At 40.5% G+C, this 16,986-nt stretch overlaps 1 protein-coding gene across 1 annotated transcript in view; it reads right to left on the bottom strand.

Moving 5' to 3' along the window:
• The window catches only part of CRYBG1 (crystallin beta-gamma domain containing 1), a 216,555-nt gene that overhangs the window by 10,438 nt on the left and 189,131 nt on the right, over positions 1-16,986 (bottom strand). Inside the window, 8 exon segments of the mRNA XM_017878581.1 lie at positions 1,313-1,452; positions 4,068-4,197; positions 6,393-6,505; positions 7,730-7,762; positions 7,966-8,092; positions 14,589-14,734; positions 14,824-14,950; positions 15,963-16,120. Coding sequence (XP_017734070.1) covers positions 1,313-1,452; positions 4,068-4,197; positions 6,393-6,505; positions 7,730-7,762; positions 7,966-8,092; positions 14,589-14,734; positions 14,824-14,950; positions 15,963-16,120 — 974 coding nt within the window.

The following is a 16,986-nucleotide window of genomic DNA, read 5'->3' as shown; positions in this document are numbered from 1 at the left end:
AGGCGCACACCACCACACCCGGCTAATTTTTGTGTTTTTAGTAAAGACAGGGTTTCAACATGTTGCCCAGGCTTGTCTGGAACTGCTAGGTTCCAGCGATCTGCCCGCCTTGACCTCCCAAAGTGCTGGGTTTACAGACGTGAGTCACTGAGCCCCGCTTCTGTGATTTTAAAAAATTTTTTTTTAGATGGAGTTTCACTCTTGTTGCCCAGGCTGGAGTGCAATGGTGTGATCTCAGCTCACTGCAACCTCCACCTCCTGGGTTCAAGTGATTCTCCTGCCTCAGTCTCCTGAGTAGCTGGGGTTACAGGCGCCCACCACCACACCTGGCTAATTTTTGTATTTTTTAGTAGAGACAGCGTTTCACCATGTTGGCCAGGCTGGTCCTGAACTCCTGACCTCAGGTGGTCCACCCACCTCAGCTTCCCAAAGTGCTGGGATTACAGGCAGGAGCCACTGCGCCCAGCCCGGCCTGATTATTTTTTAAGTAGATGTAGTCCACCCCAACATCTGTTGTACACAGGTAGACCATACCTATTGTTTTTGTGAATAAAAGAAAATACTTCCTTAAAACATATATTACATTGATGGTACTCATTCATTTTATATTTTCAAAAGTATTCAAAGCTGAGGGAAAAAAATCTTTCCAAGTTGACCTTTAATCATTTGTAGAACATCTGCCAGTCATTCCCAGCTAAAGAAAATCTCAGCCCCTGAGCTCCAAAATCAGAGGACTTGCTTTTTTTTTAAAGGGATAAGAAAAGTCAGCTCTTTCTTACTTGCTAGACTATGTTAAAGACAAAGTCCTTACCTTAAATAAACTAAAAATCTAGATAATGAAATAAAAGATGCTTTACACATGACTTTCCCAGTGGGAAAGTGTTCTAGAAAGGTGCATAATTATTAACCCTTACAGAAAGTAAGAGAAATGTAATATAAGAGAGGCAGAAATCTGATCAATTTTTTTTTTTTTTAAAGATGAGGTCTTGCTCTGTCACTCAGACTGGAGTACAGTGGCGTGAACACAGCTCACTGCAGCCTCAACCTACTGTGCTCAAGTGATCCTTCGGCCTCAGCCTCCTGTGTAGCTGGGACCACAGGCATGTGCCACCACACCTGGCTAATTTTTAAATTTTTGGTAGAGATGGGGTCTCACTTTGTTGTCCAGGCTTTTCTTGAACCCCTGTATTCAAATGATCCTTCTACCTCGGCCTCCTAAAGTGTTGGGATTATAGGCGTGAGCCACTGTGCCCAGCCCAAACTTGATTTTTAAAATGATCTATTTTTTTGAGTCAACAAGTAGGTAACTCACATGCCACCAATAACCTGAACAGAGCGTATTTGCGTGTTGAATCCCAGGGATCGGAGATTAATGGTTTCTGCATTAAGTTCAATCTTTTTTCCTTTGAAGTCTTCTCTTTCAAAGAGAATAATTGTTGGTTCAGAAAATTCCTGTTGAGGAACAAAAACAATGTTCAGTTATTCATCTTTGTTAATAATTCAAACTTACGTGAAAATCATCTTGTTACAAGGACAAAGCACAAAAAATCTGCCAGATTTGGCCTTTCCATAAACTCCTTTTCCCAGGGAGCCCGGATGTTTGTATACTCCAAGCTACAGAGAAAGCACAGAGGGGCAGTTAGTTTTTCCATTGCACAGGAAGGCAGGTAAATATAAATAGTTCGTAAAACAGGAAAAAAAAAAAGTCCAGGCACAGAGAAATGGGTATATGCTGGGAATATCAGCACTTCTGATGGCATTTATTTTTGACTTAGCCGTTTTCAGTGGGACAAGGAGGGGCTGGAAAGTCATGGACATAAATGTCGAGGGTCAGAGGGCTGTGGCATCTGATGTTTAGTCGCTTAGTGTACGGTGGTATTGCCTGATCAGGGGACCTTCCTCTTGTATGTATTTTCAAATGTCTTTTTTTTTTTTTTTCAGTTCATCAATAAGACAATGATTCTGTGTACTCCTGCTCCCAAACTTTCCTGTAGGAATCATTGTCAGGAGGAGAGAAAGAAAACAACAGGATGGAAGCTCTATGTTCAAACTGTCAATCATTTTAAAGAGGACAGCAGCACAAACATTCACTGATTTTCTGCAAAATGAAAAGTTGGCAGCTTATGCCTGTTTTTTCAAATTATAGACACTTTTGACTCTACATTAATCTGTAATGATAATACTGTTAAGATCATAAATGATGCATTAAAAAGCATGTGGGAGGCCGGGCGCGGTGGCTTATGCCTGTCATCCCAGCACTTTGGGAAGCCGAGGTGGGCGGATCACTTGAGGTCAGGAGTTTGAGATCAGCCTGGCCAACAGGGCAAAACCCCATCTCTACTAAAAATACACAAAAAACAAAACAACAACAACAACAAAATTAGCCGAGCGTGGTGGTGGTGCATGCTTGTAATCCCAGCTACTTGGGAGGCTGAGTGAGAGACTAGAGAATCACTTGACCCCAGGAGGTGGAGGCTGCAGTGAGTCAAGATCACGCCACTGCACTCCAGACTGGGCAACTGGGTGAGACTCCATTTCAAAAAAAAAGCATGTGGGATTACAATTTTCTCCCTATCCTGCTTAAAGTTTGTGGAAAGGGTGTAGTACCTTACTGCTTCATTTATGTGGATGTGTCCTGACATGTAAAAAAGATTTTGTCTTATCAGTAAACAGAGCATATTAATGTGTAGAAGTAGTTGGTATGGTCTAGGAATTAGTTTATATAAAACATACACGGAGGAAAGAAGACAAAAATTATAGTAGTATTACTACTTTGCACTTTGATTGCACTTTTGAGATGGCATGCCCAAAAATGTTCTAAACACTTTAGTATCAAAAAGCAACTAAATAATTTTGAACTATTAAGTCACAAAGATATGTAGTCTTCATATGGGTAAAACATTCATTTCCTCACAATTAAAACATAAAAAGATGTCATCTATAGCCTCAGAGTGTTGTGAGCATATATGCCAAGTTCTGGTTGAGGGAAGGCATTGAAATTTTCAAATATATACTTGTAGGTAGCTTTTATAATTCTAGGCAGAATAAGTCTTATTTCATTACTTGTAAGCTAATGAATCTTACTACCTCATTTCATGTTTCACTGCTACTATTTTCATGTCTCAGCTGCATTTTTGCTATTTAAACAGGCAGGCAGGGATGAGATGAAAACCAGTTCACATATGTTCTTCCTACCTTTCAAACTAAAAGGACCAACCACGTGTGTTTAAAGCTTTTATGAGAAAGCAGTTACCAAAACTAATAAAATTTCAGAAACTACACATACTTCCAGACTTGAATATTTGAACATGATCTTGCAGTTTTGTTCTATTGAATATTGCTTCAACTACATCAAACTGAAAGATTTCTGTCCAAAAGAGGGCACTATAATCTGGATTAGCACATAGTGACAAACTGGGAGAAGTCATTTGATTGCAAATCTCTAAAATACAGAATAATAGACTAAAAACCTTTAAGAAATTTCTTCAACAATAACAACCAAAGATAGAGGAAGCCAAATTGCAAAGGATACAATACACAATTCGCTGAATAGAAAATGCAAATTATAAATGAGAGATACCAGCCTCAGCCTCACTAATAGTGAAATACAAATTAACCCAACCACGACATAATGCTTTCTGCTCATTCTATCAAGTTGACAAAAATTAGAACGACAGAATATTCAGTAATGGCAACAATGTGGGAAGCAGGAACCCACATGTACTGCTGGTGGGAGTCTCAAGTGGTGGGATCTGGCAGTGCTGAATGAAACTGCCTGTTCTTACATGTGAAATCCAGTAATTCTACTCCTAATAAATAGTCCCAAGAGACTCCCACACAGGTCCGTAGGGATATGCATATGAGGATTAAGTGAGTAAAAGAGGGTGGTGGAAAATGTGTACCAGTTAGAATCAATAAACTAGATGTACACAGAGGCAAATGGACAGTTCCACCTCCAAGCCCTTAACTTACTTTAAGAGCAGGTTCTACCTGCTGGTTACCTCACTCTGACCATCAGCTATGTGAGGCATACATTTCTGCAACACTATTCACAATGATATACTTACAACATCTATAAAACGAAGAGACTTGAAAGTTGCTCCAGGCGGGCATCCCATTGCAGACAGACAAGGATAATGGCCTTCCTCCAGCACGTATTGATTACCAGTGAAATTTTCTCCATCATATACAACCCAGCTACAATGGGAAAAACCACACACATGCACAGAGTGTGCCACTTGAGTACTCCTATTCAAGAAGTCTGATTTTTAGAGGCAGCCTGCTATAACGTAAACACAATGCTTGTGGCAAACAGAGTTCTTTCTTCAAAAATATTTGGATCTATTTATTGCATTTCTGCTTGTGGCAAATTAATATTCATAAGACAGTTAACTTTGCATTTGGGAAATAAACTTCTTTCTCCATGTTCTTTCTGACTTCCCCAGCCTCCAGCCTTCCTTGCACTTCTCATGGGTGCTACCTTTTGCCCAGCCAGTGGAGCTTCAAGCCCTCAAGTCCTCTTTGAATAATCCTTCCTCAAGCTTCGTGACTAGTTAATCACCAAGGTCTATTGATTTGGTCTATTGATTTCCTTCCAGAATTTCTCGCACACTCCTCTATCCTCATTTCTAATACCTCTGCACTGGGCCAGGAGTCAAAATACTATAGTGACTTAAGTCACTTAGCCTCTCTGGTATCAACATTATTCATAAAATGGTGATTTGCCATGCTTCCCTAGAAGTTTGTGGGGTTTTTTTTCTTTTTCTTTTCTTTTTCTTGGGGGCTGCGGGGACGGAATCTCGCTCAGGCTGGAGTGCAGTGGCATGACCTCGGCTCACTGCAACCTCCGCCTCCCAGTTCAAGCGATTCTTCTGCCTCATCCTCCTGAGTAGCTGGGACTACAGGTGTGTGCCACCACACCCAGCTAATTTTTGTAGTTTTAGTAGAGACGGGGTTTCACCATATTGGCTAGGCTGGTCTCGAACTCCTGACCTCATGATCTGCCCACCTCAGCCTCCCAAAGTGCTGGGATTACAGGTGTGAACCACCGCACCCGGCTCTGTTGTTGTTTTTAACCCAACAAATGCCTTTTGAGGATTGTGTGCCAGGTACTTTTCTATTGCTGGGGATACAGCAGAGAACCAAAGTCCCTGCTTTCCTGAAGTTAATACTCTAGTGAGCTGAGACAGGTAATTTTCAACATGCACAGGACTGGTGGTAATAAATGAAACAGGCAGGGGATAAAGAGGAGCGGGGATGTGGTAGCAGTATGTCCAACAAACTAGGAAGCTTTACTGTCCATCTATGTGTGTGTGTGTGTGTTTTTTTTTTTTTTTTTTTCCTGAGACAGAGTCTTGTTCTGTTGCCCAGGCTAGAGTGCAGTGGTGTGATCTCAGCTTACTGCAATCTCCGCCTCCTGGGTTCAAGCATTTCTCCTGCCTCAGCCTCCCAAGTAGCTGGGATTACAGGTGTGTCACCACATCCGGCTAATTTTTGTATTTTTAGTAGAGATGGGGTTTCCCCATCATGGCCAGGCTAGTCTCGATCTCCTGACCTCAAGTGATCTGCCTGCCTCGGCCCTCAGTGTTGGGATTGTAGGCGTGAGATGCTGCGCCCAGCCTCCGTCTATGTATTTGAATGCAAAGTCAGTGCTTTTCTGCTGTGCAGTACTAAAGGATAGGATAGCATTGTTTCAACCATAAAGAACCACATGATTAAAGGCACTATTACCACTATTATTAAGAGACTTACATCCTCAACACCTCTTGCACAGATTGCTCCAAGGCTTTCCTGACTGAGTTTCCCTGACGTTGGGCTCTCCCCTCTCTATGAAACTTTTGTACATGGATTGTTTCAGCATGGCACTTTGAGCCCATTGCCTTTGCCCTGCGTCTTGTGTTTCCTATGGAAGCCACCTAAACTCAGTGTGCTCAGCTTTGCTTCTCCTCCCAGTACAAAGCCCTCTCAGCAAGCCGGACTAGTGGTTCCCTGATCCGCGTGTCCACTGGCTCCACTCCAGCATGCACTTTCCACCTTCCTGTTAATGCAGAGTACAGATCCTGTCCTTATCTACCTGTAAAAACAATCCACCTTGGGAGGTACCTTGGATTACCTAGAGCCCAACTCTCCCTTTCTAGATGATGGAAAGGCATACAGAGTAAAGAACCTGCTCTGAATTCCATTACACAATGAGATGATCTTCAGCTTCTCCAACCAACCCAGAAGCCCGTGTCCTCTGGCATCTGGTACTCAGATGTCGCGAAGCATGCCATTGGACTAAGATGGTGGTTTCACATAGTGCCAAGCACCTAGCAGGCATCACTAAATACTTGCTGATGTGTGAATTGTTTGACTGCAGTGATTCAGCTCTGCCAGGCCATTGCTTTACTTACCTGCCTCCTGAAACTCTGCAAGACTTGGTAGAAAATGAATCATCAATTTGACTTGTTGTTTCTTCAAAGCTTTGACTATGACCTTGAAACTGTGGTTCTGAAAACAAGTGAATCTTTGAAAAAGTAAACAGAAACACATAAAATTATTTTCCTCAACACATTCACTAATTTAGCCTTTGAAATGATGACCCAAACATGACCTGTTAACTTTTGTTACAGTAAACCGGTGTGAATTTTATAAATCCTTTAATTTTCCATGTCTACATTCATGATCAATTAGAAACATGTTAGCTGCACCATTCATGACTATTTAATTCAGAGACATCAAAGTGGAATGCAACAACAGAGGTAACTTTCTATAGAATACCCTGTTGTGAAGCTGTGGGGCATTTTAAAGCTTTATTGTGGCCAGAAGTCATTGTTCATCAGTTCCAACAATAACAACAAACAGTATTTTGGAAAGACACAGTGTAGTTTCCTTCCTTCTCAATGGAAGATACTTGCTGACTTATCAGAATCCTGTAAATGCCAATAAAGGAGGCTATAGTGGTGTTTGTTCCTCTGTAATTATGGCTCTGTGAACACTTCCATTAAAAGGCTTAAATAACAAATGTGCACTCCAGTTGATGTTAAGAATCAGCATTCAGAAAGCTTGAGCGAGACCATATAAAATGTCTAGTGCCGACACAGCAAATATGAAAATTCATTTTACCATCACAATAACTAGATGCTATTGTTTGAAATATTAACCTCAATGTATTAATGTACACTCTCAGTCAATGTAATGATACAAAATTCAGCTTTATACAATAAGAGCATTTTATAAGAAGTATTTAGACATGGGTCAGTACTGTCAATTAACTATTAAAGTAAACTTAAATCTTATTTTTTAAATACAATTATGGTTTCAGGCATAAAAATGGGTAAAACTAACAAAATGTCCCAAATGTCTGATTTTCTTTTTTTGAGACAGAGTTTCTCTGTGTCACCCAGGCTGCAGTGTGCAGTGGCGCAATCTCGGCTCACTCCAACATCTGCCTCCTGGGGTTCAAGCAATTCTCCTGCTTCAGCCTCCTGAGTCGCTGAGCTTATAGACAGAAGCCACCATGCCCACTAGTTTTTGTCTTTTTACTAGAGACAGGATTTCCCCATGTTGGTCAGGCTGCTCTCGAGCTCCTGAACTCAAGTGATCTGCCCACCTTGGCCTCCCAAAATGCTGGGATTACAGGCGTGAGTCACCATACCCGGTCCCAAATGTCTGACATTTTAAACATGAGTTCAGTTTTTCAGTGGAAGGCCCCTCATATATTAATATAAAAGAATATTTTTAAAGTTACCTGATTTCGTCTCCTTGGGCCAGTGAAAGAATCCTAAAATTTTAAAGGAAGGAGAAAAGGAAATGAATAGAACAAACACATTGAAAAAGTTTTTTTCTTCTAGATTATTAACAATTGCTGCTAAAAATAAACTCAGAATATTTTCCACAGCAATTATTATTACATGAACCAGTAACACACATTAAGGAAATCCAGAATTCAGTTAAATATTCTCATGCAAAAATATAACTCCTTACCAAACATATAGGTTGAACAGAAGAGATCTTACAATTTTTGCCTCCCCAGTCCTCAAAACTGGAATAAAATCCTTTATCCAGTATATACTGTTCTCCTGTGAAGTCAGGATTTTCATAGGCTACCCATCTAAGAAACAAAAACAATAACTTGTTAGAGTTCATATTTTACATATAAAACGATCACATATTGGGATAACGATGTATCATACAGAAACTTTCATTTGTTTTGCTAATTGAAATTTTAATTTTTCTGATTCTCCATTAACCTTTAGAAGCAGATGGGTTTGTCTACAGGACAAATCAAAATGGTAAGTCAGCAGAGAAGAGGAAACGCTTATACACTGCTGGTGGGAATGGAAATGAGTTTAGCTGCTGTGGAAAGCAGTTTGAAGATTTCTCAAGGAACTAAAGATAGAACTAGTATTCCACCCAGCAATCCCATTACTGAGTATATACCCAGGGGAAAATGAATTATTCTACCAAAAAGATACTTGCACGTGTCTTGTTTACTGCCGCACTATTCACAATATCAAGATGTGGAATCAACCTAGGTGTTCATTGATCAATGGTGGATTGGATAAAGAAAATGTGGTACATATAAACCATGGAATACTATATAGCCATAAAAAAGAATGAAATCAAGTCCTTTGCAGCAACCTGGATGCACCTGGAGGCCACTATCCTAAGTGAATTAACGCAAACAGAAAAACCAAATACCAAATACTTATGAGCAAGAACATATACTTATGAGCATGTTCTTGCCCATAAATGGGAGCTAAACATTGGTTATGCATGGACATAAAGATGAAAAAAGAAATAGGCACTGGGGACTACAAAAGGGGCGGGAGGGAGGCGGGTTTGAAAAACTACCTATTGCATACTATGCTCACTACCTGGGTGACAGGTTCAACCGTACCCCAAATCATGCAATATACCCATGTAACAAGCCTACACATGTACCCCCTGAATCTAAAATAACAGATGAAAAAAACTTAATGCAAAAGAAACGGTAAGCGTAAGAGTATCTTGACATGAACTTTTGGTTGTCCTCACTTATCCAATACTATTCCTTCAGAAAGCTACGAAGGCAATACTTCTCTGTGCTTTTTTTCTAATTGTAAACAAATAGGACTTTCAAGAAGAACCAGTTCTTTTAATAAACAATCAATAAATCCTTTCATCCTCAACCTTAAAATATTTTTGCAGAAAGATCTTAGGAAGCTGTGTCTATTACACAACAAACCACACTGAAAAAGAAGTTAGCAGAAGAAATGCTTTAAAAAATGCAGAACAGAACTAAAATACTGTTTCCAACATCACATAAATATGTAATAATGACATAAAATTGAGCAAACTCACAGAAATACTAAAATAAATCTCTTTTGGAATGGTTTTATTTCTAAGTGATCGACACCCAGAGGAAAATCAAGAAAACCAATTTAATGATGCTATTTCCTATCCAAAGATAAAGTATTTGAAAGGAAAAGGTTTTTCAGTTCTGTTATATTAAAGAGATACTTAATACTGTTACATTAAAGACATCAAGTATCTCCTCAATTAATTCATCACTCTCAGGATCCTCTCAAAGCTTAAAGGAACAATATCTATGTAGGTATTATGCAGAGTGATCAGAACTTTGCAAAATGTTTCCACATCTGTTATCACATTTAATCTTCTAGGGAGGTATTGGTGTTCCCATTTTACAGATGGGAAAAACCTAAGACACAGGGAAGTTCATTCATTTACCAGGTGCCAGGAACTAGACTGGCACTAGACATACAAAGATGAAAAAGACAAAATCTCTGCCCTCCAAAGCCCACAGATGGGTAAGAAGCATCACATGGAATTATGTGTTGGTATTTGTTTTGAATGGGAAATGACTTGTCCAGGGTGACACAATCGACTGTTGGCCAGAATGTGACAGAACCTACCTATCCTGAGGCTTACCAGGCTCTCCTCGCTTTGTGACCCAACCTGCCATGTGCCCTGGAAAGTTCCCTTTCATTTACTGTTCTAGAAAACCATGTCTAAAACAGTCCACACACTTTATAATTAAGGCAGATTATGAATTTACTATCCAAAGGGCTGATTTAAACAAAAACTCAAGTACAGTCGTTACTAGAATAGGAACAGCCATCAAGGAAAAAAAGAACACTGCCAAAATCTCCAGTGAGAAAGAGCTAATGATAGCCAACATCTGTGCACTCAGTCCCGGCCATCCAAATGGAGAAGCTGCTGTACGTATCACTCAGTCTTTCAGGAAATACAGTCCCCTACCACCCCCCGATTTCAGAACCTCACTAGCAATTTTTAAAACCTATTCTTTTTAAATTATTATTATTTTTTATTTTTTAGTAGAGTCAGGATTTCACCATGTTGGCCAGGCTGGTCTCAAACTCCTGACTTCAAGTGATCCACCTGCCTCATCCTCCTAAAGTTCTAGGATTACCAGCGTGAGCACAGTTCCGGGCCTAAAAACCTATTCCTGATCATTAAGAAGTGAGGAGATAGGAGACCTGGCTCCACCTGTGGTGGTGACATTAACTTTGAGATAACTTTGAAGAATTCACTTAACCTTTGTGAAAGTTCGTATTTTCAAGTGTCAGTAGGGGAGTGGGCCAAGGTCCCTGGGCTGGCCAGGTGATGCTGTACAGCACACGGGTACCCGCATGTGCTGCCTCTGCCCACAGGGCTTCAGGCTTTACCCCCAGCATGAAGGGAAGCAACAGGAAAGCCTGAGCAGAGAGCACTGCTATGTGGGAGGAGTGTCTGCACAGCAAGAAAATCTACCTTACAAACACTAGGACTTAAAAAAACAACAACGAACAATTAAAGAACAAGAGTCACATCGAAAAAAGTGTTCTCAGCAGGGCTCTGGGTCGGTAACAAGTAGAGAGATCAGAGGGTTAAAGGCCTTTCTGTTTGACTTCAAGGTTTGGAGGGAAAAAAGACAGTGAGGAGGGAGTCTGAATGCCAAGGAGAGAAGGCAGAGACCGAGCAAGCCCTGGAAGCAGCTTTAGCCAATACTCTAGTCTTTTTACGAACAAGTATGGGTACTGCATTTTCCTATGAAACTAAACTACTTGTAAGTAAATACCCAACACCCAGCTAAGCCTATCTCTAATTCACTGAAGCTGAAGCCGGAAAACAATTTATTAAGATGTTACTTGAACTGACAGTAGTGTTGTTTTCCCTCCAAGATACCTGATGAATCACCCATGAACACGGGGGCACTGGGGGAGGGGAGAAACCGCAAAACCCAGATCTGAGATTCTCTGCTCTATGATCCGAGAGTCTACTTACAACTTACACCTGGGGCTCTTAAGAAAGTCCCTCACTGTCCTTGTCCGGATGTATTCTGTACACATGAATCAACACTCCTCTGTTTAAAGACTGGTGGGGAGATGGGGGAAAGGCATGTACACAAGTACTAGCAGGTCTCAGCCTGGTGGAATAATTGCTCAGAAGATAAGGGCAGCAGGGTAAACCTGCCCTTCTGTGAAAGGCCGAAGGAAAAAGAATTTAAAACAACAACACTTTTCGTTTCTATCTGAATACTAGAAATATTTCATTTTGCTCCTAGTTTTAAAAAACTAGCCCAGTTTCCACTCTCTGGGCAAGAATATAGCATAGAACTAGAAACTGATAAGCAGGGAGTTTCTTTCAACATTTCCAGTAAGAAATCAAATGCAGTTCCTAAAAACCTCAGTTGCCGGTTTTATGGGCATCCTTCCTGAAGGCTGTTTTCTGTTTCAGGGCTAATGAGTTTACCACCTCGCGGATGTATTGCCCATGTGATGGTGACCCTCCTGGGAGATACTTTCATGGAACAAGAGCTTCAGAAGAGTTTTTTTCTGACAATGTGTGCCATACTAAGAAATAAAGAACAAGCTAAAATACTTAATTGCCAATTAAAATAAAGCCATTAAAATACAATAATTTTCCTTTGAAACTGTTAGAAGTGAATAGGTAGTCCTCCTCCATCATCTTGGCTCATCTCAGCCTTCCTATCCTATCCCACAGGCCTAACTCCAATGCCACCTCCTCCACAAAGTCTTCCTTCCCTGTGTCCAGACTGGAAATTAATCTCTGTCTGCTGTGGGAGCATTCGATGTGTACCTCTTTTGTAGCAATAATTATGTTTTACATAAATACTGTAACTTCTTTGAGGACATAATACAATGCTTTGCACATAATAGACCTCAATAAATACTTGTCAAATGACAAATTGAACAAAATATGAGGAAGCAGCTGACTCTGGTAAATACAAAAGCCCTTCCATATGCAAAGAATTTCAAAGGAAGTGGGGAGGGGGGTGTGTCCATGTCTGTGTATGTACCTCCCTTCAATTTTCCCCTTCTACCAAAACTTAACTGCTACAGACGGAAAAAAAAAGCTTAAAAAAAAGCTTAAGCCAGGAAATGCAATTAGAAATGACTAAAAATAGAAACATATAATAGCAGCACTTTATAAAGGAAACTGATTTCAAGTAAGCAAGGCCTGGGTAAAAAGGAAAGGAGATTGGCTCAAGGCACAATAATTCTACCTGTGTTAACAGCATCATCTACAAAATGCCTAAGGGAATTCATTCTAGCCAGCATCCTTTTGCTTCCTCTGCCAGGGTGGATGACTGGGCTCTGACTAATAGAACCAGCACAACTGGTGAATATCAAAATGTACAACTGTTTCACCAACTTATGTTTCACCAGACTAAGTTGGTCACTATGTTTTCCTCCTAAATAATTAGCTTTAAAGGCAATCTAAAATACTGCAGAGCCCCAGCAACACTTCAGATAACTTGTACCAGTATTTCAGATGACTTCCGGCTTTTGTAAACAGGCTACTGATTCTAAAATGTTAGGCTCCAGAACAGGACCCAAGAGTAGGCATTTCCTGCTAAGAATGGAATACCCAGAAATCAGATCACTGATACTCTGCCACAGTGCACCACATGCAACGGCCTAGATAAGAACTTGGTAAACAAGGTTTTTTTTTCTACTCTATTTACTAAGAGTAAACATTAACCATGTTCATCAACTTTTAGTACCTTGTACACACATTTCAAATATACAGGGCTATTGTGGGAGGCCCCATGAGATACAATGGGGTTGAGGCTAGGATGACTCAAATAGTTTATGTCACTATGACAACAAAAACCTAACACCAAACACTTTCAATATAACCAATGTCACATTATTTCATATAACTATTTAAGAATACTCTCACTTATAACAAATTAGAATAGACATTAGCCTGGATTATAAGAATAATTATGTAACTCCCTGTAACAGCCATCTGCTGTTTTTGCCCATCTGGCATCTATCTCCCCACTCTTTCTGATGTCCCTGAGGAACTTCTGTCCCTGGGGAAGTTCTGATAATCATATCTAAGTGGCTCCTATGGGATAGACCCTACATCTCAGCTCTGGAGATGGACACATAGTCCAGACGTGACCATCTCTGTGGCTACAGTGATTGGTTCAGGCATGTGCACATGACCCAAGCCTAGAAAAGCAAAGTCAAACATGGAACTTGTGAGGAAAAGAGACGCTCTTTCCACTGCAAGAAATGAGCTGGGGCCAGGCATGTTAATCCCAGCACTTTGGGAGGCCAAGGCGGGTAGATCACCTGAGCTCAGGAGTTTGAGACCAGCCTGGGCAACATGGCAAAACCCTGTCTCTAAAAAAAAAATACAAAAATTAGCCAGGCCTGGTGGCATGCATCTGTGGTCCCAACTACTTGGGAGGCTGAAGCAGGAGAATCGCTTAAGCCCAGGAAGCAGAGGTTGCAGTGAGCTGCGATGTTGCCACTGCACTCCAGCCTGGGTGACAGAGTGAAACTCTGCCTCAAAAAAAAAAAAAAAAAGAGTTAGGAGAACAACAGCCAGATGTGGCCACAGGCCACCAGATGCAAAGGGCCTACCTAAAGTCAAGTTAACACAGAAAAGAGCCCAGTCAAGACACAGAGACCAAGTTCTGATAACCGTGTTTGATCCCTTGCATCCAGCCATGCCTGAAGCAAAATCTTCTCCAGGACTTTTTAGTTACTTAAGCCAGTAAGTTCCATTTTAATCCCTTGAGCCAATGTAGCTTGGTTTGCAATCACTTCATCCCAAATAATCTTGACTAAACATTTTCAATAAAAACTTGCTTTACCACTAATAAAACAGTCAACTGCTAACTCCACGTACATAGAACAATTATTTTTATGTCAAACAAATAGTGAAGAAATACACTGGAACAGGTGTAGGACCACAGGAAAATCTAATGGGACTTTGACCCAGTCTCAGGTTTATGTTACATTACTATTATTATTATTATTTGATCTCCATCGTTTAAAAAATTCATGATCTTTCCATGCAGAATGACAAGGGAAGCAGATCTGTAGATTTCTATCATGATACCCAAAGCCTACCCCAAACGTAAAATGAAGAGACAGTATGAGAAAGACTTTTAAAGAGAGTTAATGAAAATATCATGACAGCAACTATTACATGACTGATTTAATGTTCAGCTGTTGAGATATTTGTGTATCGAGTGCCTACTCTGTCATAGACTCTTACCAGTTTAAAACAAACCAAGGTAAAACCCATGTTTAAAATTCCAATTGGATTATTTCACTTACACTCCACTCAGTACATTAATAGACTGTGTCTTCACTCCGTATCCAGTCTCCTTTAAATTAGCAACAATTCCCAATACATCAATACTGGAACCTTTGGATCCAAAGTTTTTTTCACTGTACATTATCATGTGAGCATTTGAAAAATCCTATTGAGAAAAAAGTTCAAAATTCAAAAACTAGCCATTTATTATCCAAAGAAGACCAAGTATTAGCCATTAGCTTGTCCTTTACTTACACCTAATATAGGTCGTAAAGACTGAAGCTCTCCATTGTAACCTCCCCAGGCTTTCCAGTCCCTGTATTCGCCTTCTTCTAGCAAATACTGATGACCTGTAAATCCAGGCTTCTCATACGCAACCCAACTGCAACACAAAGAACACGAGGAGTAGTCATTTTCAGACATGTTCACATTTTTTCAAGGTACATATCAATTTCATTGAAAAATACAAATAGTTAGAAAGCTAGACATGAACTTCTGCTTTATTATCACTGGAATTCTTTACAATTTAGGAGAATAACAGAATGGCCCCAAGAAAATAATCTAAGAGACATATATCAGACTTGTATAAAAAAGGGAAGGGGAGTGTGTGTGTGTGTGGTGTGTATGTGTGTGTGTTTAATAAGGGCTGACTCAAAAGAACCTCAGCAAGCAAAACTGGATCAACTCACTTCAAATAGTAACAAAAATATTATGAATAATTAGCGATTTACAAGAGCAATTTTAGTGTGCACTTCTATGGGAAAGGTGTAAGATCTATAAAATGCAAAAATACAAAAATTAGAAAGCGAACTGTCAAACCCTTCAATAGCTTGGAGCATAATTCTAATAAGCAAGGTTGTAGATTTGATCAACTTGAATAGGCCTTGCTTGGTGGACTGATCCCACAATGGTCCCTCAAACTATTTTTTTTTTTTTTTGAGATGGAGTTTTGCTCTCGTTGTCCAGGCTGGAGTGCAATGGCGCGATCTTGGCTCACCGCAGCCTCTGCCTCCTGGGTTCAAGCGATTCTCCTGCCTCAGCCTCCCAAGTAGCTGGGATCACAGGCATGCGCCACCACGCTCGGCTACTTTTGTATTTTTAGTAGACACGGGGTTTCTCCATGTTGGTCAGGCTGGTCTTGAACTCCTGACCTCAGGTGATCCGCCCGCCTCGGTCTCCCAAAGTGTTGGGATTACAGGTGTGAGCCACCATGCCTGGCCTCAAACTGCTTTCTTAAATCCAGTCACTATAGGCTGAGGAGAATGTGGACATACCTGTCAAAATTCACCACACTATAGAATCAGGAATGTTGTTTTTAGGGGGGAAAGGACACGTTTATTATGTAATATTTAGGAAAAAAAAAAGAAATCCTAACAAGTCACCCACGTACTTACATGCCTCTGAGAACTTTCACAGACCCCACTGACGTAAATGGCAAATGATCGCCTCCAGTCGCCTCTTCTGTTTCACCTCCCTCCATGACAAAACTACACATTTCTGTTTCTAGTTCCACACATTTTCCTTCAAAGAAAGGCTTTTCATAAACAACTACCTACAATAGAAATGAGATATACCAGTAATCTGTAAGAAGTATCCCAACAGTTTAACATTAAATCAGTCATTTAATATCACTAAGTCCTGAAACACAAATTAAAATTATCTGGCTGGGCACGGTGGCTCACGCCTATTATCCCAGCACTTTGGGAGGCTGAGGTAGGTGGACCACTTGAGCTCAGGAGTTCAAGACTAGCCTGGTCAACATGGTGAAACCCCGTCTTTACTAAAAATACAAAAATTAGCTGGGCATAGTAATGCATGCCTATAATCTCAGCTATTCAGGAGGCTGAGGCAGGAGAACTGCTTGAACCCAGGAGTCAGAGGGTTAAGTGAGCCAAGATTGTGTCACTGCACTCCAGCCTGGGCAACAGAGTGAGACTCTGTCTAAATAAAATAAAATAAAATAAAATAAAATAAAATATTCTAATCATATTTTAAAACATTAACTAGGCCACACACAGTGGCTCACACCAGTAATTCCAGCACTTTGGGAGGCCAAGGCAGGAGGATCACTTGAGGTCAGGAGTTTGAGACCAACCTGGGCAATATGGCGAAACCTCATCTCTGCTAAAAAGAGAAAAAGTTGGGTGTGGTGGTACATGCCTATAGTCCCAGCTATTCAGGAGGCTGAGGCAATAGGATGGCTTGAGCTGGAGAAATCCAGACTGCAGTGAGCCATGATGGTGCCACTGTACACCAGCCTGGGTGACACAGCAAGGCCTGGTCTAAAAAAAAAAAAAAAAAACCCCATAAATAACAGCATCTGATAAAATAGTAAAAAAAAAAAAAAAGAAAAAAAAATCAAACTTTTTTTTTTTTTTCCTAATGTGGTATAGCCCAAAGCCATGGTTCCAAACAGTT

Source organism: Rhinopithecus bieti, unplaced genomic scaffold (genome assembly GCF_001698545.2).
Source record: "Rhinopithecus bieti isolate Rb0 unplaced genomic scaffold, ASM169854v2 scaffold_10614, whole genome shotgun sequence".
In the NCBI taxonomy this organism is placed as follows: Eukaryota; Metazoa; Chordata; class Mammalia; order Primates; family Cercopithecidae; genus Rhinopithecus; species Rhinopithecus bieti.
Note: the sequence above shows the minus strand (reverse complement) of the source record. Positions and strands in the feature narration are given on the sequence as shown.